This window comes from Nannospalax galili, unplaced genomic scaffold, assembly GCF_000622305.1.
Source record: "Nannospalax galili isolate Female #2095 unplaced genomic scaffold, S.galili_v1.0 scaffold96, whole genome shotgun sequence".
In the NCBI taxonomy this organism is placed as follows: Eukaryota; Metazoa; Chordata; class Mammalia; order Rodentia; family Spalacidae; genus Nannospalax; species Nannospalax galili.
Genome location: NW_008342018.1, coordinates 392747 through 418117, shown reverse-complemented (window position 1 = coordinate 418117; position 25371 = coordinate 392747). Strand labels below are relative to the sequence as shown.

The 25371-nt window shown below is 36.4% G+C and overlaps 1 protein-coding gene across 1 annotated transcript in view; it reads right to left on the bottom strand.

The window, feature by feature from the left end:
* Positions 1-25371, bottom strand: part of Slc7a11 (solute carrier family 7 member 11) — a 74954-nt gene that overhangs the window by 34713 nt on the left and 14870 nt on the right. Inside the window, 3 exon segments of the mRNA XM_008837821.2 lie at positions 12415-12459; positions 19169-19268; positions 22734-22859. Coding sequence (XP_008836043.1) covers positions 12415-12459; positions 19169-19268; positions 22734-22859 — 271 coding nt within the window.

Here is a 25371-nt window from a genome sequence, read left to right as displayed (position 1 = left end):
TTGTAAAGCAACTTCCAATATCAAAGATTACAAATGCTCAACTCTGAAAACGAGATGAATTCTGCCTCGTATAGCACATTGTTTCAAATAAGGGAATCATAATGTGAAAATGGAGTTCAAACTGAACACTAAGATAAAGCCAAAGAAAAGAAATAGCTCACCTATGTACAAAAATCCTGACCTGATATACCCTAACTGGTTACAAACAGATAACACAATGTTTAGTAACAAATATAAAAATAAAATAGTCTACCATTAAGTAAGTGTCCACTAATAAAAGCATAGCATTTCAGATACATCAATATGTATTATTTCTAATTCCTACAACTGCATAAGGCAGTAGCAGAACACTCCCTTAGCTGCCGGGAATAAGAGCAGCACTTACTTCTGAAACTTATGACAAACAGTTCTCCCTCTTTCCCTTTAGGTAAATAGCATCAACCAACCAATCAGTCAATCAATCAAATCCTAACTGAATTAATGAAAATGTCTTCAATAACGTAGGATACCTCTTCAAGATCTTTTCCTGTACATGTTTATGCTCTTAAGAAAGATAATACGTCACATAGCAAAACACTGAATAGAAAACCCATGGATGGTTGAGGTGTACAAACCACGATTTACCTTCTGTAAGCATATATGATAAAAAAACAAAGAGAAAAATAGAGAATCTGGGATTCCTCATCATATGTCATTAGTAACTCCCTAACAAGAAGTACTCTTTGTTTCTTCTGGCACCACTCTCTTCCTTCTGGCACATTCTACAGATCACAAGTCCTATCCTTAAACTGACCTCACTGGATTAGATTCCTAGATGTGGCCCTAGATCTTTAGATCTAATAAATTAGCTCATTTTCCCCATTCACCCATCTAAACCTCTTAGCATTTTCTAAAGTTAACTCTGGCCTCAGCAACCCATTCTTTCTATCTCAACTCTTGGCTTGGTTCTCCTGTGTCATCTGCAAGAATCACAGGACATGCCAGGGTTGAAAGGAAGCTCAGCATTTGCTACAGTAGCATATCTTTCTAAAGCTAATAAGCAAGAGGCTCATAAAGGATAAGCAATGTAGTGAAGGCAGGGAGCAAAGTACTTCCAGAACCAGAACTGGAACCTGGGTATGGTGATAACCATAGCATTGAGGAGGCTGAAATAGGAGCACCGCAAGTTTAAGGCCAGCTTGAGTCATAAGCTGAGACCCCATCTCAGAAAAGAAAGGAAAACAGAAGCCAAACAAACAAAAAGCAAACTGGAACCGTGGCCATCTAATTCTGTGTGGAGCTGTGAGTACAGCACTGCTGTGACTCTCGCTGTGCCTCCCAGTGCAATGGCCTGCCAGCCTATCTCTTCTTCTGTGTTGACATTGTTATTTTTCTCTCCTCCTCACACCCAGCTTTCCCCCAGAATACTGAGAGAATGACAGTCAGATCTTTAATATATTTTGTTTGAAATGTTCCCAAACTCTGATCTAAGATTCCCATTTGACAGTAAAATCTAAGGGTTTCTATTGTCTCACTAGAATATGACTCCTCTCCATCCCCAGTAACACAATCCCTCAGTATGACATATGCTCAAATATGATTCCTTTGCATTCACTAAAAATAGAGCCAGAATATCACAGAACTCAAAACAAACCGAGGCAAAAGTATATCCCATTATTCATCTTGAATATCACAAAAGTTGTTACTGGACAGTAGTTTTTTTAACTTATATTTTAAGAATTTTATACCTAACCAAATTCTCTGCCTTCAATACTTTGAATTTTAAGTTTTATTTTAAATGAACTGTGTTCTCATTAACTAAATCCCATTTGCTCTTCCATTGGCATACAGAATAGATGATAGCATCTTTTTCATTAAAAATGGAACACCTTTGCCAAGGAAGTAGAAAGATTGTAAGCCAGGGTGAGAGGCAGGGGTGTGGGGGGAGTGACCACAAGGAAACAGAGTTTATCAGCCAGCTGGTCAGTTACTTAGGTGAACTCACAGCAATGGTGGCAGAATGGACAAATCCCATGTAAGCTCAAGCCAGGCAATATCATTTAAGGATGACACTCTTAGCAGGTTGACCAGATGCCAGCCAGTGGATGAAGCCACACTGAAGACCATTGGTAGGCACAAGTTTGCCTCTATAGTCATGTACGTATGTATGTATGTATGTATGTATGTTGTATGTATGTATATAATAGATATATAATAGAGTACATGAAATTAGGTAGAAGTCTGTAAGGGGGATTCAGATGGGGGAAGGGATCTAAATTTGATCAAAATACTATTGTATAAAATTAGCAAAAATTCAATGAAAATAAAAATAAAGAGAAAAAAGGCATATCAAAAGAAAACTAAAGTCATTTGCCAACCAACCATTAAAAAAGTGGAATGCCCACAGCTCTGTATTCTTAAAGAGAACACATAGACATAGTGTTGATTCATCCTTTTCTTTAAGCAGGCTGATGCATATTTGGGCTGAGACAGTGTGTCAATTATGGTGCTCTTTTTCTGAATTTCATCCACATGCAGTGTCACTTTGTCTCACTATAGCAATGGGGCAAGCTTAGGAAGCAATTAATTTCTCAAAGGCACTATTTCATTAAGAGCAAACACGCAGAAGAAGATAAAAAGGTGTCTCAATTCCTACACCTCTCTTTAACCTCATGTTTCACAAGAAGAAGGTTCACTGGAACTGCCATCAAGTTAACTTTTTTCAATGACTGATTCCCATTCACCAAGGCTTGACCCAGCATCTCCCCACTCATGCCATTGACTACCAGAAAAGGTTCCAAATCCTTTGCAATGGAGGCTCGGGCTCACCCCAGGCCAACATCCACAGTCTGCTCTTACCCAGAGCAGATTACACATCATTCCCTGAAACTAACCATTCTTCTGTGGTTTGGTGTGTGCCCACCCCTGCCTCAGATAGCTCCATTTCTCTCTTCTGCTTTCCTAGTCCTACTCTTCATCTCACTTCCTCTTCTAGAGCAAAGTTGCCCCTCTCAGTTAGCACTAAAGCCTCCTGTGCACTCAAGGGTAACTTCTGTTTACCTCTCCAAAGACTAACTGGTATGTTAGAGAAGTAGGCTCTGGGAGCCAGAAAAACATGGCTTACAATCCTGCCTTTCTCACTGGCTAACTGCATGGCAGTAAGGATTTATTTCACCCTTTTGAGCCTTTGCTTTCTCCACTGCATATAACAAATATCATGCCCTAAAAAGTCATCTGAAGTTCTGATCCCTGTCATTCATCTATGAGTCAGATAAAAAACGCTGCTTACATTTTTTAATAAAGATTATTTTTAAGCTGAATGTGGTAACACATACTTAGAATGTATACACTTGGGAGGCTAACACAGGAGTTTTTCCTGAATTCAAGGCCAGCCTGGGTGACATAACAACACCCTGTTTCATCAAACAACAAATAAAATGATATTTTATGTACTTAAATTAAAATTTTGTAAAAATTTAGCATGCATTCATCTGTACTGTACAAACTCAATAACTTCTTACTGGTGAAAAAAAGTAAAATAAAATATTAAAATACATGGTGTAAGCCACACAGATCAAAACTTGTTTGTCAGATTTCATAAAAGCATTTCTTGGTAAGATAGTGAACCTACAGTGAACCTAAAAATAAGTAACTACAATTGAAACACAAACAGCCCATCCATTGTATCAGCACAATCAGTCAACTGTGTGACAATGGCAATAAGGGCATTGGCGTACAAATATTTGGTTCAGAAGGAAAGAATGTCTGCCAAGAAAATCATTCTGATTCAGGTGTGAGAAACTGGTGTCACCTGAGGGAGGTTGCACCGTAAAGAGCAATTCTCATCATCCACTCCACCTTCTAACTACTAATAATTGGGTGCTTTGATGATGGTGCAGAACAAGGATTCAAGCTGATTAATAGGTCATGTGTACAGAAAAGGTACCCCCTGTTCATAGAATAATTATGTTAATCCTCTAATTTTTTCAAAGCTTATGCTTATGAAATATTCTAATCTTCAAAGAATATAGGTTTGGGTTGCAGATGGTGTTTGCCTATTACTTGTTGAGCTTATTAACATTTTTGAATTTCACGTATTTATCCTCACAGGCCCAAGAGAACTATAATACAGGGATTATTATCTTCCATTTTAAAGTAGTAAGCAAAGACTCAGGAAATAATTTAGAGGTCTACCCAAGGTCAGAACAGCTAGTTAGGTTTAGACAGGGTTGGACTTTTGATCTCCTAATTCATACTTTTTTCAAGAACTCAATATGTAAATATGTTTATAGTTCATAAATGTGAAGAAATGCCTCTTCTTCCCTGGAAGACCTCAAATTCCTTTAGTTTGCTTCAAATGAGTATGTTGGTAATACAATCCTAAATTATGCCTATACAAATCCAAAGGTTGTTTCTTTTCCTAAATAGACTGATAATTGGAGTCAATGTTTGGATGACTAGAAAAAATTATCAGTATCATTTGGGGGCATGACATGTGTGGACATGATGACCTTCTTATGTCATTATTTGTGGACATAATATCTTGCATGTGCCTGTAAAGAACCACATAGAAGAGCATCCTATTCCAGTGATAAACAACACCGAATATACATGACTACCAAAGTAACAACAGGTCATAGACTACTTTAGACGTCTAAGAAGTTTTTCATCAAGTATGAGCCAAAATGTAAAATTTATTTCTGAACCACATTTTCAGTGCAATTTCTCATATTTAAATACATAGAAAATAGTGGAGGGCAGCTTATTTGCAAGAATAATATGGATGAGAGGGTTATAAACAGGTGACATCAAATTGGGAGACTAATGACTAACTTAATATTTCTGAATACAGAAGGTATATCTGTGTAGATTAGAGTATGTGGAAAATCTGAGCAGAGGTTTGAATGTGAGTACAGCATAATCCATGAGAATCAGAGACGCTAACTCTACAATCTCAAATGGAAGTTGTTTAGTTCCTCACTTAGGTAATACCTATTGTGTCAAGAGATCTGTAAGTAGCTTGTTTATGCTACTCAATGAATGATTTCTCTAAGCTGGAAATGATTGTAGCAATTAAAAGTTACTAATCAACACAAACAAGTAAAAAAATAAAAAGGAGCCAGTGTCTCAAAAAGACAAAAAAAAAATAAATTAAAAGGCAGCCCAGTTCAAGGAAGCCAAAGTCCATTTCTCATTTTCTGACATATGAATTACTGTTCAGTGTTATAATAGAAGAAAAACATGCATCTGTTTGAAGGCTAAATTGCATCCTCTCCTGGTGCCCTTCTAATTCTGAAATTCTGGGACTCTATCGCTTGCATCACAACACCACTTATGGTCTTTGTTTTGACCCCCCAAAAAACAGAAGTTGGGTAGATAAATTATCACATCATTGATTCCAAAACACGAGTATTCTATTCTAAATGCCAAAAATATACTTCAATGAGTTTAAAAATAGGACTTATAAGCAACTGAAGTGAAAGGAAGTAAGAATATTCAAAAGCATTGCCCTTCAAAATTAGCCTCAGATGGGGTTGGAATCTGAAAAATTACAAAACAGCTGTGGCTTCTATGAAGCACTTGAAGGATTAATGTCTGTCTTCTTTGATTACCCCATGATAAAATACTACAATATAATCCTATAATTTCTGCATCATGTATTTGACACTTCAGCCTTATAAAAACAAAGGATCTTGGAACCAAATGTATTTTTATGCATATGTGAAGCTGAGAAATGCAAGAATTTCTATCCCAAGGTACATCAATGGCATGTTCCATTAGGGAGAAACTTCCAGTCCGAGCCGGAATGACCTGTTGAAGTTAGAACAGACTCTTCCCTATGGCATGGGGTCAGATGCCTTCTGTCTGCCTCAGTGACTCCAACAATATAACGGTATTCCTGTTGTAAAACACATGAGAACTAGACCTACCAAATTTTGTGTTTATCCTCACAAAGTACAAAATGGAACCATGTTAATTTAGGTATCAATTATTTCAAATTCTAGAAGCAGCAGTGTCACGATTTAACATGAGTATAATGATGTGTGTTGCCATTAACACCATTTTGCCAAAGGGAAGATCTTTGTAAACTTAGATGTAAACTTAATTCTATAATTTTATATTACTCATCAAGCTTATTATAGTTTTTAAATTTCAAAGATTTCACACTTATGAGAACTATAACATGAGGATTATTACGAACCATTTAAAAGTTCTAAACAAAGGTTCATGAGTAATTTCCTCATAATGGGGCTGAATCTTTAAAATTGTCTATTAAGAAACAACATTTTTAAAAGCAATTAATTTATAAAATACTATTATCAATTAAATTGGATTAATAATATAAATTTTTATGCATACATTTATTTTAAATGAGATGAAAAATAAAGTTACATAACCTAAGAACATATAACATTGAGCATACACAATAAAAAATTTTGGAACTATTTGAAGAATGTAAAATCACATTACTTTATAGTTAAAAAATTCACAAAAGTTGCTATAATCCACACTCATATACTCATACCATTTTAATGTTATTTTTTAGTGAGTTAGAAATCTTTTAATCAAACACATAAAGAGGAGGATTTTGCTTATAAAAAGTTGAATCCTAAAAATTCCAAAGCTCAAGCTAAAAAGACTTCAAATCCATCCTCAGTTTTTTCTCATACAACTCTTATACAAAACATGAAGGCAAGATTTTTTTTTCTGTTTTCATTGTTTTGCTTCCTTTAATCAAGTTAACAGTTTTTTTTATATAGCCTGTTACTTATGGGCCATATAAAACATCATAATAAAGAATAAAACAGTAAGAAATTAAAATACTTAGACTAAAAATATAAGACTGTAGTATCTGAGCTGAATACAAACAACCGGATTGTGTGGTACCACCATGGGTCAATCAGACAGATAACTTTGCCTCAAGGATCTCTGGGCACTTTTCCCAAACCAAGTTTCTCTTCTAAGCTATCACTGGTACAAGGTGTGATGACTTTGAGGCACCGATTAATTTAAATTGGAAGCAGGAGAGATATTAATTAAACATGACACTCTGATTATTTAAACCTTCTATTAAAGTTGATTATTCAGAGCATGTTGATAGCCTGTTCTTCAAAAATGACTGATGATATCAGGCTTTACTGACTCCCTCTCAGTCTATGCTTTCCAACACTTCAGAACAGAAGGAATAAATGAAGTGAAAAGAACACGGGAACAAGTCTAATGGACAGACTGACTAATCTCGGACCCCCAAGGTCAAAGCAAAGCAATTCATTTTTTAGCTTTCATCAACACAAGACATAATTTATCAATCTATGAATAGGATCACAAATATTATACATCTAAATGATATGTTCTTTGCAACATATAATTTTCAAACAATGACAAATTGAATAATATATTCCCTGAAAAGTAATTTTATAAGGCAAAACTTAACTATATTTCAAAAGCATGCATGAAAAATGTATACATCATCTATCATTATTATTTCACATGTCATTTGGGGGAGATAATAACATTTAAAAGTTCTACTGCTTCTGGGAATTTCATGACCTTCATGGCTTATAGTTAACATTTTTAAGTCCCTCAGAACAGTGTTCTTAATCTAATACAATTATTTGTGGAATCAGTCAACAAGTTATAGATAATTAATAAAGGCAATATTACAAAACTTTATGTTGTTACAAAAGTTTAATGGGGCTATAGAAATGGCTCACTTGGTAAAGTGCCTGCTGTACAAGCCTGAGAACCTGAGTTCAGACTCCCAGTACACATGTAAAAAGCTGTGGTAGTACATGCCTGTAATCCCAGTGCTGGGGAGACTGAGGCAGATGGAGTTCTGAAGATAATTGGCCACTAAGTCTAGCCACTCGGTGAACTCCAGGTTCAATAAGAAACCCTGTCGCAAAGACCTAAGGTAGAGAGCGACTGAAAAAGACATCCAACATTGATGTCTGGCCTCCATATATGTACTCACACATGGGCCTGTGTACCCACACAGATATTCTTAGAGAAGGGAGTGTTATAAGAAAATTCATTAGAAAATTTCTCAACTTTAACATAGATGTAAACCTAGAGATTTTTGCCCAAACTTTCCTCTCCCTTGCTACAATATTTAGAAACTGTTTTATGAGAAATGCCCATGATAATGGCTCAGAAATTATTTCATAGGGTCATGTTAGGCAATTTGAAAAATGACACGGAATGAAATTACATGTGAAAGGGAATCAGTGAGATTACGAAACTCTGCTATGTATTCTATGTATTTGAAATCACATTGCTGCTTTCACTGACTAAAATTAATTATCACCTTTTTTCATTAGGTCACCATTTTAAGATTTTGTTGCTTACATGGAGGAGGATAGTAAAAGGTGTTGTATCTTTGACTGGTGATTCATCTCACCAGCTGCCAGCAAGTTGCATGTTGTGGCACACCTGGACACATAGCCCTGTGACTGATTAGGAAACACATTTATCTTGGTGCATCACAAAGAAGATGGGATCATAATTACTCTCCCTTGTAATGAAAGGTATTTGGGAACCTGTTTCTGCCTTCGAAACAATACAAAATATACATTGGGACCAGATCCACATAATTGTGCTATCTGTTCTTGATATTTAGCCATAAATATTTCCCAAATTATTTCTATATTCCAAAAATAAAATTTAGTTTGAAAGATCTAAATTGGCTGTTAACATTGTCAATAGATATCATGTTAAAAATTAAAATTAATAAAATTGCTCAGAACTCTGAGTTACTAAATATGCAATATGACTATCAAGCTTCCTATGTATTAGGGAACACTTGCAAATTTATCATAAGTGTGAAAGAAGAAAACGGTCTCAAAGGTTTCTTTCTTCTCCTTAAATGGATCTCAAAGTCTGGAAATGCTTAATCTTTCCTGAAAAGTTCTCTATATTAAGACCTTAAGATAAGATGGTTTTTTAAATATTTTATTTATCATTTTTTATATTATTGCCTCCATGTGTGTAAGTGCACCTGTGTCATGCAATGCCTGTGGAGGTCAGAAGAGGGCATCAGATCTCCTGAAACTGGAGTTACAGACAGTTTTTAGCTGCCATATAGATGCTGGGAATCAAACCCAGGTCCTCTGCAAGGGTGCCAGTGAGCCATCTCTCCAGCTCTCAAAATAAGATGTTATATTAAAAGTATTCTATATGTAGAATGCAAAACAGTCACTATCAGAAATTGAAAATATTTGAGCCAACTTTTAAAAATTCTGGTGTTCCTTGAGAGTCTATGCCCTGCATGAGCAAAACTGAAGATATTCGTGTCCCTCGAACTTGTCTTTTTATTCTAATTCATACCCAGTAATACTATTCTTGTCTAGGCCTACTTTTATAGCTATTTTTAAAGATTTATGTATTTTTATTGTGCATGTGAATGTGTGCACAAATGTGTGTGCACACGTGTGTCTCTGTGCATGTGTGTGCATGCATGTGTGTATGCACGTGTGCATGTATGCCAGTGCCTGAAGAGGCTGAAGTAGATGTAGAAGTTTCTAGAGCTAGTTATAGTTGGTTAGTGAGATGCCTAATATGGGTGCTGGGAACAAAAATCAGGTGCTCTGGAAGTTTAGTAAATGCTCTTAACCACTGAGCATCTCTCCAGACCTGTTAGTATTAAATTAGTATAAAACTTTTATCTTTTTTTTTCCCTTTAGAAAGTAGGTTTACCGTCTAAATATAACACCTCAGTGACATCTGTACCCAAGAATAAGAGCAATCATGAAATGTATATTCAATTTTAACCCTGAAAATTAGGGGAGGTGATTTCAATAAGATGTAGTAATATTTCATACTTATTTCAAAATCATGAAGAAAGATAATTGCTTGGGATATTGAAATCTAGAAAACACTATTATATGAATGACAGTTTTCCTTGCTTTAAAATAAGGATAGAACAATGATAGTAGCAACAACCAAACGATTATGCTGGGATTAAAAAAAAATGACCGTCATTAATTTGAATGCACATTAAGCGGGACACAAACTCCTTGACACAAGCCAGTAAAATATGTGCTGTTGGTATTTTCATTTTTCATTAAGAACATTCCTTTTCAGTGTAATAAAGAAAATACAGAGAATCGATGCATCACAATCACCACTCCTTAGTATTTGTAAACACTAAAGTGTGGGCTTTATCAATCTCTGAAATGAAGAGATGAAATGAAATTCAGGGAGGGAGAGGGGAAAAGTAGAGTCCTTACCTGGCAAGCCCCTGTGGTGGAACATATCAGAATCTCAGGTTGGTATGACAGCAGTATAAATAGCTTAAAATTGGGCTTAATATACACAATAGCGATGTATGAATGGCAAACAAATCTATGTCCAAATTGTTAAATAACAACAGAGAATGTGAATTACTTCTGCAACACTGATGTTGAACTAAAGGACATAATCTACCACTGATTCATAAAAAATAGGCTCTTGGGGCTGGAGAGATGGCTCAGTGGTTAAGAGCACTGACTGCTCTTGCAGAGAACCAGGGTACGATTCCCAGCACCCACATGGCGGCTATGAACCATCCTTAACTCCAGTTCCAGGGGAATCCGACAACCTCCGCAGCATTACATGACATTGGTCCACTCACATACATGCAGGCAATACACTCAAACACATAAAATAAAAATAATAAATATATTTTTAAAAATAGTCTCTAAATTTTAGCAATTGGTCTCTTTAAAATATTTTTAGCTTCAAATGTCATAGTAAACCCTCATTATTTCTTTCACATGATTGGAATTCAATAAATATTTTACATAAAACTTTCATCTCTGTTGCCATATATACACTAATTATTCTAAAACACTAAAGACAGTTCTACCGATTTATCTCTATAATCAATGCGTTTACAGTCACAAGGTAGCCTATGATTTCCAAGTAATGTGGGAACTAGTTCCTTCTAAATGTGTTCTCTGCCTTGAATTCCCATTATAAATATGAAAATATTGTTATAAATTGGCCATATTTCTTAATAAAATAGCCTTCTCCATGCCGAAATTACATATTGATTGTGAACAGTGGTTGAATCAGATACTATGAAACACCATGTTAACAGCATTTGCTGGCTCCTGTGTTCTGAACTCTTGATACCTCTGGTGCTTGGCCAAATGCAACCAGCTAACTACCTCTCAATAGACCAGGGGCCAGAATTTCATTCATCTTAATTTGAATTGCCCACCCTTAGGCAAATTCTCTAAAGTCCAGCCTGACTCACAATGGTATGTTTTCTAACCTTTGTCCTTATTTCTTTGCCCAGAGGCAAAGTTTCATGGTTTCGCTCTCTCATTTACCTAGGGAATACTTACTCATCTGAGACTGTTAATTTTGTTTTGGTTTTGTTTTGTTTTGTTTTGTTTGTTTGTTTGTTTGTTTGTTTGTTTGTCTTTTTGAGACAGGGTCTCCCTGTAGACCCAGCTGGCCTGGAAATCTCATAGCAATCCGCCTGCCTCTGCCTTCTGAATGATGGGATTAAAGACAGGGGCCACCATGCCTGGCTCATTTGAGACTCTTTATAAGCAATGGCTCTGTGGTTGCGATTAAGCGCATCTCAATTATTCTTTGCTAGCTAAATACTCTGCTGTGGTGCCAATCATGTTGTTACACATTGCTTTTACACGTTTTGTTCACGGGTCACACAATAAAATATTTGAAGATAAGCTTCATTCATCTTGTAAGACCTCCTAACACAATGACTAGAACATAGCTGATACTGAATAAGATGAAATAAATTAAATAACTTCATAGTTTATGTTCTACATTATAGTCCTTATCTTTCCCTTCTTTTGTTCGTGGATTTTTATGTGTTTATTTCTACACAAAGTCAAATGTTCATATATAAGCCATAAAAATAATTTTATTTTTCTTAGCCCATTTGTAACACATCATTTAAATCAACATCAAATGATTAGTCAAATTATTTTTAAGGAAGAAAAGGTAAAAAAAAAAAATCACTCAATTTCCAAGTTTATAAGTTCCATTAAGATTCTGTAGCATTTAATAGTTAATTTTCTATTAATCATATTATCATCTACAATTATACATTTATTTATAAAAGCGCATGTATTTTTAGATATAATCAGTTTTTTTAACTCAAAGCATACTTACAGGTAACTGAAAGTCCATGTTAAGTTACATGTATGAGACTGTGTGAAACAGCTTATCTAAAATAGAACTTTATACTTTCCTGCATTCAGATCATAAGGCGCTTTAGTATTATATAGAGTATATAATTCTTTTCATACAGTTTACTATGAAAATCTAACAAATTTTATATGTCTAAGAGGATGAAAATGACAATGACAATGAAAGTGACTGGCCCGCTCTGAGTTTCTTCTAAAAGTCTATCTTTTCAATCAGAAAATCTTCATTTTTACTCCTAATAAAAACCTCACAGCAAATATGGGTACTTACCTTTCAGGATTTTCTACCTCTTCAGTAAGAAAGTTGAGGTAAAACCTAAAAAATATATAAATAAATTACTGATTAATAGTATTTTTTACAACTGAAATCTAAAGTTTCACATTTTAAATATTTTAATTAAACTCAGAATTATGAAAACTGAATAAAAATGCTTTCAGTAAGATGAAAATATCCAACAAATAAGAACTTCCACAAATCATTTTCCTATTTAACTATATCTGTGGAGGGAATAAAATGTCAGACACATGGATATGAGTGGAAAGTCCTTAATCTGCACAAGGAGCTCATAGTTCAGAGGATGGCCATAGGGCAGGACAAGGCAATGCCATGTTAAGCTCATGAGAGGGTAAGTCAGGGAAGGGTTTCCAGAGAAGGCACCCCCAACATGAGCCTTCAAGAAAGTAGGGCATTCACCCTGATGGTGTGACATCATTCCAAGCTGGGACTGGCACAAGCTCACAGAAGTGTGGCAGAGTGACTAAGCACAGAGAAAAGACTGAGGGCTTAATAGTCTGCCATGAAAGTGTGGAAAAAGGAGTGGGATGGAAAATTAAGTCCGAGATGATCTGTGCTTCCTGTAATCTAAAATTTACAGCTAGAAGCAAGCAGATCCAAACTATATAAGAGCAACCTTTCTCCAGGTTGCGAACTGCCATTGACTGCCTACATAGAAACACAATGTGCAAGTAGGGATCTAAAACCATAGATCCCGGGGCTGGAGAGATGGATTAGCAGTTAAGAGCACTGGCTGCTCTAGAAGACCAAGGTTCAAATCCTAGCACCCACATGGCAGCTAACAGCAATCCATGATTCCAGTCCCAGAGGATCCAACACCCTCTTCTGGCCTCTTGGGCACTGCATGACACAGGTATACCTACATACATGCAGGCATAACCATAACACTCATACATATAAAATAAACAATTTTTTTAAATTATAGAGTCAATAGTTTATTATATACTTCAAAATTTCTAAGATTGAATTTCAAATGTTCTACCATTAAATATTTGAAATTATTTTGGTTATGGAAATATTGATTAGTTTGATTTAATTATTTCACATTGCATTTGTAAATTATAACCTCACTTTTTACCCCATAAATACATATAATTTGCCAATTTATAGCTTAAATTTAAAATAAAAAGATTGTACTCTCTAGCCACACATCTTCCTTTAAGGTGAGAGATTCTCAGTGTTCTCACATAGCCTCTATTCATAAGCCCATGAAGTTATCATTTCTCAGTTCAGAATGTTTCAGTAGTTAATTTTAGGCACATCATTTCTTATTTCATCATCAATTGAGAACTAAGGAGTAGGGAATTTTGAACATTTCTCAGGCCCACAATACTTCCCTGGTCCTTTTTTGTAACAAAAAACATTTGGGGCTCACACTATTCTACTTTCAAATTCCACAGGCTAGTAAATGTCACCCTAATGTCAAAATAATGTCAGGGCCCTAGAGAAGTTCCCACTCTGCCCCTTTACTCTGAGTTCTTGATAGAATCAAGACCAACCACACAGGAATGGTTAACATCTTGCATCCATGGCTTTGTTTTCCATCGTCCAATGAGAATAGATGATTGGATTACGAAAATGAGGAAATTATGGATCACTATGAGAACAGCTGAACATAAAAGCAAAGAACTTGCTATCCTTCATTTCATAGGCTTAGGAAGCTTTCACAGAACAGAAGTCATATACACTACTGTTACCTTATTCCTTACTAGGTAAGAGTAGCTTTTTTCATAGGCACATAAGAGCATGGGTCTACACGTCAAATTAACTGCTCTCTAAACCCCAGTACTCAGACTATTAGCCCATCATCTGTCACAAAATTAATGCATCTCACTACCTACAAGAAAGATGAGGAAACCTACCTTGCTTCATTGTCATGAATATCCTATTTGAATTCACAAATATTCAGTTGATGTTCAACTGTCTACAATTTTAAGGACTGTCTAAGTCAATATGTTTCAAATTTTGAGGAAACAGTACCAATAAGCATGCTATAAAAAGCCTAAAATCAGGGGCTGGAGAGATATCTCAGTGGTTAAGAGCACTGGCTACTCTTGAAGAAGACCAGGATTCTGAATCCCAGCACTCACGTGGTGGCCAATAACCATCAGTAACTCCAGCTCTTAGAGGAATCTGCCACCCTCTTCCGACCTCCATGGGCATAGCACAACATGGGTGCATTTACATACATGCAGGCAATATACTTATACACATAAAATAAAAATAATAAAATATATTTTTTAAAAAAGTCTAAAGCCAATGATTTAATGACTAGACACATTAAGCACGTTAAGTCTCCAAAAATAGAGGTCGCTGTTACTCTAGAAAAGTGAGGGACTGTCAGTGCTCATATCTGGAGTATTCTGTTTGAGAAAAATTTGACATGCTCATGTTTGTATAAGCCTGAAGCAACAGGAAGTATGGGAAGAAAATAAAAATAAGCAAATAACACCAAACCCCAAATAAATCACACATTTTATGCCTTCTTAAGTCAGAGAGAGTGAGAGAGCCAGTTGCTTCTTAATATTTGTTTAGGATACTAGTATTTTCCAACAAGCTTAAGGCAAAAGAGGAATTATTTATGATAAGATAATGTCTTTTCAACTATTTTTTCCATGGCTCCAGAAAACAGAAACAAGGGCTTGAGGCAAATAATGGAGAAGAAGGAGCAATGGGCTTCGTTCAATGCAAGCATCCATACCCTGTGGGAAATACACCTTCATGCTTGCCAGTCCCTAGCCACAGTATTCTCTTGGTTTACTTCTCCTCGAGAGCCATGGAGAATGTGCTCAATGTCTATCATCCCAGGATTTCAGTGATTGTGTATAAAAGGCAATGCCTGCCCTGCAACCCCCAACCTCATACACGATTTTAAAAAGGAAGCAGATTCCTGAGGTTAGATTTGACACAAAGGTATAAAATAATCCTGGTGGATGCTTTAGGGAGACTAAATCCATTGAGGATAAGATTAATGAAAGAGAAAGAGAAAATGAAAAACAATTTTTCTATCGCATAGTCAAAAAGTCTCACCATATAATATTTAGCTTTTGATCCAGATAAGAAATTGAAATTGGTTGACTTCCCCAAGGCCACAGGAGGACTGGCAGATATATTTTGCTGAATGAAGACCTTGGCAATAATATTAAAGTTATTCTGACCCAACTCTGTGACCTGGTTGGGCTAATGATTTCTTTTCTCTTAATCATGTTTCTGTTAAGGAGTTTTCATCATTCAGGAAAAGTTCTGTGCTCCTCAGAGCCAAAACTTCACTCTATTCAGGTTCCCCAAAGTCTTGTAATGTCTCTTTCCCATTCAGCCTAGCAGTTGGAGGTGGTTGCTCTTAGAATAAGGTCTCCAAGACAACAGAGGGCTTGCTGTCTTCCAAACTGGCAACATGCCCAGCAAGTTCTGAGTCTAGCTGCTTTGCTCTGTCTCAAACAATTACAATGCTTCCAATTTTAGGTGGTTTTATTGTTGTTTTGTTTTGTTTTGTTTTGTTTTTTGTTGTTTTTCCTTAGTCAAATATCGTCCCAGCAGTACAGGAAGCAGTAGCTCATTTACAGTCCCCACTTACAATTCTGCAGTACAGTCTTATATGGCAAAATATGGAGCATTCAGACAGCATGGGTTTCACTTGGAAAGAGAATCAATGCCCCTGGCCTTGAGAACCATTTTAGACTCCATCTTGATCCATTTGCATCCTGAGGATAACTGTTCCTCTGGAGCACCAAACCCACACACTCTTTCTTCTAATCATGCTTCCTTTTTCCAAGACCTATGGCCACAGATCAACAAGCAGATCACTTCCCCTCCTCACAAAGCAGTATTCAGGCAGCATAACAATGTATTACAGATGCATATTGTCTTACCATCCTCTACAGCAGCCACTTGTATCCCATAACATCCCATTTAAAATCCTGGACTTACTTTCCAATACTGTGAATGAATCCTCAAGAACACAGTAAAATCAATGGTTCCTGGCTCATTAAAACAGTATGTAGACACAAGGATTGTGTAGACAAAAGTCTAAATAAAGGTGCCAGAAAACGCCTTCACCAATGAAAACAGTAACATTTGGGGCTCAGCATCAATAAAATTCAGTATTAATAAGATAATTCAAGATGAAAAGAGTCTTATATCTGGAGAAATTCATCGCCTGTCAAAAGCCTCAGAAGTGGGAAAAATTGATTGTACATAAAGCAGGTGACCTGAATACTTAGTGCTGGGCAGTGGTGGAGTGAAAACAGGAATGCTTTAATATTCCGTGGGAACAGATACATAGGGCTCACAGGCAAAAGAAACTTCCTTCAACAGAATTAATCAAATCTGCCTTGTGAAGATCTCCACACTGCACATTCTTGATGAAGTCCCACAGACTCCCAGCACCCACTGGCGCTGAAAGCACTTTTTCCCTTCCCACTCTACTCTGGGGCTCCCAGCGATGCTCACAGTATCCTGGCTGCTGCCCCAGGGCGGGGATCCAGGCTCATCCAGGCTGAATAGCCCTGAGTTGATTCTGGTCCTAAGCCTGTGATCACACTCAGTTCTTTTCTCTGCTTAGCGCCACATTGTGCTTTGGACAAAAGTGGAAGGACTTCAAAAACACTGAGTGATTCAAAACTAATGTGTGCCCACAATGGCTATAAAAATATTCTGGGATATACAAATATTTTACACTGATATTCTTAGAGCTATAACCTGACAACCTTCAAGATTATTTTGCTTCAAAGCTAGGCTAAAATGAAGCTGCTGTACTCTCTTAATTCTCCTCTAGTGCCATATTTTCATAACTCAGTGCAATTAACAGGGTACACACTTCATCTGTTTTGAAATATATTTTTATATTCCCTGTATCTGCTGAAGGTAAGATCTTAAAAACTGAAGAAACAGAGGACAATGCACTGTGCATTACATATGCATTTACATCAGTTTTGAGCTAGCGAAGTTTCCTGACAGTATTTTTAGGCTCACAGAATGTTAATACAGCTTTAACTACTAGTTTTATAAATAACAAAAGAAGATTATTGCCATTATTTAGTCGAAAACAATGCAAGTTAATCTTACAATTGCTACAATGATTTTGGTATTTAAACAATATTTTTGTACCTATCAGCCTTTCTTGAAATAGTCATTTTAGCTAAATCTTACAAGATCAATCAAATTTTGTTGCAAAACTTCCTCTCTTAAACTTGATTATTGTTATTCCAGCCCCTTAACAAAACAAGGTGCAAGTATAAAATTCTGCATTAGAAGAGGAGGAATCACAGCAGACAGATGTCAAAAGAAATGTCCATGGCACCGTGATGTGAGTCATCTTTGCTGCACATTTCTATGTTCAGGTGTTGGAAGCATTTTAGGGAGCATGTCAGGTCCTTGAACATGCTATACATTATTTGTACAGTGGATTGTATTATCTTGTGTTTTCTTTTTCTGCCTTGAGAGTACCATTTTAATCTCTGGGGAGCATCTTATTTATTTCTACATCTGAATTATTTCTTACTCATGAGAGAGTAAGAAAATTCATCAGTCACTATTTGTAAATACCCTTGGCGTTCAAACTGAAAGGCCTTGTGGAAACCAAATCCTAATCTCTAGTATTACATGGCAGTTTTGCCCTTTCTGATAATTACACATGATTTATACTGACCGTTAAGACCCAGTATTTGTTTGGAGTTGTTAGGACACAAGGTTAAATTTAATAGTGACTTTGACTGATGGGGTGTTTAGGAAATGACACCCCAGTGTCAAAAATACTTTGCCTCAGTTGGGTGCTGTCTGTGGAAGTTTAGGAGGCGGGGCCTTATTGGAGGAAGCATGTTACCTGAGGTGACTTTGAGACTTCTTAGTCTCTTCTCATCTCAAATTTCCCTTCCTCTGTTTCTGATGCCTGCTTGAAGATATTAGTGCTTTGCTGTCTCTCTAGCTGCCTCTGGCCATGCCTCCCCCTCCATGATGGACTCCTTTTTCTCTGGAACCAAAATGTAAGCCCAATAAACTCTTTCTTCTGTAAGTTGCCTTGGTCATGGTGGTTTATCACAGCAACAGAAAAGTAACTAATACGATGGTGCTTTGTCATACTGAGCACACTGAACTGAAGGAACCCAAAAGGCCTCAGAAGTAAGGCCAATCTGACTTTCCCTCACCTTCTTTCCCTGTTCTTCTTCCTCCCCACCCACAGTAAGCTGTAGAAACTACCATCTTTCTTCCTAAGTGGGTCATAGAAACTAGAACCTATCTGCCCCAAAGTCATCCATTAAAAACTAATATATCTCAAATTTTCTCCTGCCTTTCTGTGCAGAAGCTAGCTGTACAGTTCTCTGTCCTACCTTGTCTGATGGAACATAGCAAAACATTTGCCCCAGGGGGATTCTATCCTATTCCCAAGAGGAAGGAATGCTACACAAAGAATCCAAGGAGAATCTGAACAGACAGGCTCCCCCTAAATTCCCCTCTCAGTCTTTTACCATTACATTATATCCTTTGACCATAAGAAAAGTTTCCCCTGGATTTGCTAGTCTTCATTTCTGAGAGCTCCCATGTTACATGCAACTTTGATTAAACTGTTACTGTGCATGTCTTCATAGAAAGCTACTGTAGGGACAGAAAGGTTTGATATGTGTCCTCACCCACCATGAGGGTCACAGCTGACCTTCCTAATGCAAAAAAACAGGTTAACAAAAGCAAAGCACGTGAAGCTATGTACTTGAAGGTTTTGGAGATACTAACTTACCAGCCAGCATAGGCATACATCCCATAATAAAAAGCCAACGGCAACCCCATTAGACTTGCATCTTTTCCTGAAAAGGCATCCTTAAAGTGCTGCGTTTGCCCTGGAATTAGAATGGGAAAATTTTTAAAGTGTTTCAAAGAACTGGTTGTATTTTATTCCAACCATAAATATGATTAGGGGATGAACTTTCCTGCGTTAGGTCTAGATTTCTTACTCTCTGCTCATTGCCAACTCTATTTTTTAATACTGCACCTATCCTAGTGAAGGAGTCCCAAAAGAACAGTGTCACCCAGACTATTTTACAATTATCTTGTAGACAGATAGCCAGGATGAAAATTCCTTGTGAAATAAATAACCCATTTTTCCTTGTTTGAGTATGCCTTTGTTTCAACAACTAAAGTACCCTAAAGGATTTTCTATAAACTGAAGTTTTAGGAATATGACAAAATTCTTAGACGATAACCTAAAACGTGGTGAGAGATACAAAGAAATCTCAAAGGGTCTGCTTTCAATGAGGAGGCAGAAAGAGACTCCAGAGCTGCCTGCCCCCACACATCACTGCCCTTCTGCTGCTCTCCTTGTAGGCCTTAGACACCTGTCTCATATAGAGCAGGGCTAGGAAAAAGCTTCTGCCATCCAAACCCACATGGCTGTTTTGTAAACAAAGTTTCCCTGAAGCACAGCCATGCCTATTGCCATCAGGGCCTATGGCTGACGTGACCATACAGTGGAGTGCTGGAACTGGAACAAGTCATCCTACCTACAGAATTGAAAACCTGTATCCCTGAACCCATGCAGGGAAATCTGATCGAACCTGTCCTGGTACATGAGACCATTTTCTTCTAGAAACGGGGAAAGAAATTATGCCAAACTCTAAAATAACTTTTAGCAAATTTGGCATTAACATGTATAGTGAACACTTTTGTCCATCACATTTTTTTCATTTTGAGAAAAGTACATTTTTCTTTATCTCTTCTGGGTAATTGATTACAAATTTAGATTTTCTTTAGTCAGTATAGATTCAAAGTTAAGCAGAATACATGTTTTTGTCTTAAGGAAAACAGCAAATGAGAACTCTCAAACAGGAAATGATCTTGTTTCAAATTTTATCTTTATATTAGTAACAAAAGGAGGACACAGGAGCAGGAGATGAATGATGGTATAGGATACTCTCTTGCAAATCAAATCTTAGCTATCGCCTGAATACCTGATCCTTTGATCTCAAGATTACTCATAGTAATGTAATGTGGGTATGGGGACCCAAGAGAAGGATATTTTCCTCAATGCAACTGACTTCTAAATATAGTTGAATGTAAAAAAAAAAAAAACACGTTGTGACAAATCAAAAATGCCCATTTTACTAGACCATCTCTCTGCCCTAATAGAATGAAAAATTGTATGCAGAGGTTCTACTAGGAAATCTCTGTTGAATATTCTTTTATTATGATCTGTGGTCTCCTTCACCTAAAGAGAGAATATTCCTCAGAATGTAGCAATAAATAATCAAGAGGGGGGAAAAAAACCTGTGAAGACTGAGCCACAGATCTTCAAAAGTGCTATTTTGAGAGTGCTGTAAAAAAGAGGCTCATTGTTTCTGGGCTTCAGGAATATTCTGGCTGCATAACACAGGCCTCAGGAAGATGAAAGTCAAATATTCAAAGGAAAGTTCAAGTCCTTATAAGTCAATACACAGCATTCAACTATAATCAAGATCTGATTCTAATAGAAATAAACATACACTATATATTAGTGAAGTCTTTCACTTTCTGGGGACTCAGATTAATATAAAAAATGATCATGTTAGAAAAAATATTTTGAATCACAATTTCATGTTATTTTGTAGTAATGGAGCAAATATATCTGCTGAGAATTCTCTCCAAAATACTAAAATTTACTTCAAGTGTGGTAATATCCTCAGGGAATTTGTTTGTTGTGTGAGAAAAAGGCTGTTCCTGTAGATTACTGATATCATAAGCACTGATGAACGTATCACTATATTGTGATGGACAAGGAGGAGTCAGGAGTTCTATCATGATCTCTGCTCTCAAAGGAATTTGCAATACAGTAACATTTGACAACCAACCCCACTTGGCACACATACAGACAGGGGTCAAAACCAACTGAAGACTATAACACTAACATCATGTCTGATATTACATCAAAAAGAAAGACCGAATCCTAGTTTAAGGGATGTGTCCTAAACTAGAAACATAAACTAGGACTAGAAAGGCTAAAGACTCAGACTTCCTGAAAAGCTACAGAATGCTTAAGATTTAGCTCAGTAAAAGCAAGCACGAAGAGTTCAGACTTTTTCTGCCTATATTCATGATAACTGAAATGGAATATCAGCAGACCAGCTCTGTGGAGGTCAAGGTGAATTAGAAAAGCAAGCTCACATCTCTCAGTGCAGGCTCTAGTGTTCAGATTCGTCACTGTATTTATTATGGGTTGGCGGAGGTTGCTGGGTTTGTTGAAAGCATTTTGCCAGCCAGACTCTGAGATCTCCCATTAGGCTTATTAAACAGGCAAGAACAGCTCCTTTCCCAGCTAGAATGACCGATCCTTCAGTGTTTGTTATTGTTTGATGCCTCTACCAACAGCAATGATTTTGCTGAACTGTGTCATTTCCTTTTGCCTTGCTGTAATTGTCCTGCAACATCGTTAGCTTAATAAATCCCCTTTCTTGGAACAGACAGTTTCAATGTAAACATTAAATACTTATCATTCCCAAGGGACATCACCTCTTCACAATTGTTTCTCTCTTATTATTTCTTATTATTTCCTGTTGCAAGTTCAATAACCCATGGGGCCTTCTTTTTCTTTTAAACATTTCTATCAAATCCAAGCAATTGCACAGACCTTTCCTAGAACAACTGTAACTTCTCCACTTCTTTACTTATTACATAGTAAATTCAACATGACAAGTAAGTTCAGAAATTGCTGATTTCATCAGAAATGCAAATTTTACACAGAAAATAATATAGCGATAAAATTAAGCTTTTTGCAAGTTTTTTTTTTTTTTGTCACATGGAATTGTATTTTTAGGAATGCTGTTCCTAGAGCTCAATTTTCTTCTGGGGACACTAATCTCACAATAAAGAAATGCTCATGAGAATATAAAAGAATTAGTGGTCATCTTTCATGATTTTCTAGAAATCTTTTTATCTTTGATATTCATTGCTATTATTAAAAAGTTTCACAATGCTATCAAAAGGATATATTGACCTGTACTTAAAGTTAAATAACAAATTCCTTTTTCTTTCCACTTTGGGTTTTGATGCCAAATTTACACCAAGAGAATTCTCCCCTGCTTCATTTTATCCCAGGGAATTCTCCTCTGCTTCATTTTTGTTGCTTGGCCCAGTCTTAATTCTCTTGCTGCCATTCAAGTATAAATACCAACTTACCCTCAATGTAGCCTTTCAAATCAACTAGATGACAGTACAGAGTTTAAGTTCTACAGGCAAAGACTAATTAAGGATTCTGCTACACAAGCGAAAGATAGTGTTAGAAAAGACCAGAAGCAGATATGTAGTTTAAAAAGCATTTACTTTTCAGTCCATACCTTTAATTAGCTGTATAACTCCAGGGACTATAATTATCAGAATTGCCGTGAGCTTGCAAAAGGTTAGGAAAATCTGGATCCGGGCACTCCAGCTGACACTCATACTGTTTAAGACCATCACCACAGCTGCAAACAAACAGACAAAGTTACAGAAGGCAAATCCTCTGGAGCACACTGACATCTTAGGCCCTTATCACTGGAAATATGATCTACAGTCCCACAGAGTTGACATGAACCATAAAGGCTTGAGCAGTACAGAATCAAGGCCCTGCCCCAGATCCAATCTCTACTGCACTAAGAGCTCTGTTGATGCACATTCAAGTTTGACAAGTTTGGATAAAAACTCTGTACAATTAGAATTCTTCTTTTGTTCTTAGCAGGTCAGTAAGAATGGTCATTTATAGTCATGCTCTAGAAATCAAATAAAATATCTTCATCCTGAACTCATAATGCCAGGCCATTAGATCTCTGAATCAAGAAGGGGCAAGAAGTGTTTGTGAATGCGATCTTACTCTTCACCTCTTTGGGTCTCTCTCTACATTTCAACAAGCTAACAAAAGCTAAGTGTTAACCTACCTACAAGTGCAGGCTTCCAACATATAGTTGGAAATTTGAGTGAAAAGTCCTAAGAGTTTCCAGCTTTGGATGCACACCGGGTCTGAAGCCAGGTGGCTTTCCTCTTTGTAATGATCCTGTTCAGTTTCCCAAGCAGCCACATGTATCTACACTTCTCACCTTGTGGACTATGAAAACTTCAAGGATGGAACAAAGGCTATTCATTTCTACATTGCCAATAATGGCTCCATACCTGGCCCAGGAAGATAACTAACATGTTTTTATTGGAAAAGGAGAATGAATGAATGAATGAATGAATGAATGAATGAATTGGGTTGCCAAAATTCACTGCACACATTAAAAATGGTGATGTTTTACTTTCCTTTTCTGCCCTGATGGAATGTTTGGAGTTATCCTACACAGCAAATTTAACCTTATGCTCTTGCTTAAACCTGTACATAGTGTTAAAAAACAATTAAACAACAACTATTTCATGCCTGACATTTACAGATATTATTTTTTTTAAAGATGTATTCTCACTTAACAAAAATAAAATTATATAAAATTATTTCTCAGGGCATGAAACAAAATTCTAACAGAGTTCTTGTCATTCAAATAGGAATTATGTAATGAGCTGTTTCTATGGTTTCCCTATCTAATATAATCATTATCTCATTTCTGTATTTTAGAATAGGTGAAATGTTATCAATACAATAAAAGACAGCAAAAAGTTTTTAAAAATCCATACCTTTAATGGAAGCTTAATTAATATATATTAATTGTATATTAATGTATATTACTTTAATGGATTTGTAAAGCTATCTAAAATTAAAATGCAATGACATATTTATCACATGAAAAGATGTTAGTTTTAAATTGCTAACCAACAGTACTAGTTAAAACAATATGGATGAATATGTGGATGAACAGTAAAGTCAGAGGCAAAGAAAAAGGGTGCGGTATGGGGCTGAAAGATTTAGAAAAATATAGCAGTTATCTATAGAAGCACATCAAATAATTTCCAATTTTGGAATTTAGTCTTCAGCAACATTTTAGCAAATTAGAATAGACAGTGTTTGGGTGACTAGAATTAATAAGTGGGCTAGATACTTGAGCTCTGCATAACTGTTCCCACAACTAAAGCTAAAGGAAGTAACCAGGTGAGGTAGCAGATAAGGTGACAGACTTGATCTGGTAAATACTTCACACAGAAGGTGGATATTAAATCATCACAGTGTAGACATTAAAAGACTACAGTTTTGTTTAGCAAATACACCTCAGTAAAGGGAGAAAGTTTTTTTTAAATAAATAATGAAGAAAATAAAATCTTACTGAAAAAAAAATCAAAGATAGGAAAAATAGAGGATCAGCAGATCCCTTCAAAAGTGAAACAGGGGCTGGGCATGGTGGTGCACACCTTTAATCCCAGTACTCAGGAGGCAGAGGCAGGTGGATAACTTGCAGAGAAGCAGTGTTATATTTGATTATTTTCAATATGTAACTGTTCTATATAGGAGACAGATCAATGACTTTATGTTTTGTCATTCCTGATAAAACAATGCCCTTTTCCATCGACACTGGACCCACCTGTTCCTTCGTGTCTTCACAAAGACACTGGAATGCCCCAGGCCCCAGCTGAGGAGTAGCTCTGATTTTCAAGACTGTTGTCATCATTATTTCCTCATTAATACCCTCTGTTTCACTTTTTTTTTTTTTTTTTTTTTTTTTTTTTTTTTTTTTTTTGGCCTTTTGGATACAGGGTTTCCCTGTAGCTCCAGTAGGCCTGGAACTTGTTAAGTAGACCAGGCTAGCCTCAATCTCACAGAGATCTACCCAATGAGTTCTTTTTCTATGCAAATTCCCATGTGATAAATGGGTCATCACATGAAAATGATCTTTTTTTTTTCAATTAAAGAGGCCCAACTTTGACAGAAAAATGGGAAAAATATGACCTTAGTTTCCACCAGCAACCAAAGATCACTGTTTTCTTCTCAAATGCTAGAGCATTCCTCACTTCTGATACTCAAACATAGAAAGAAGTCCCTGGGACAAAGCAAAGGGAGAAAAAACAGATAAAGAAGAC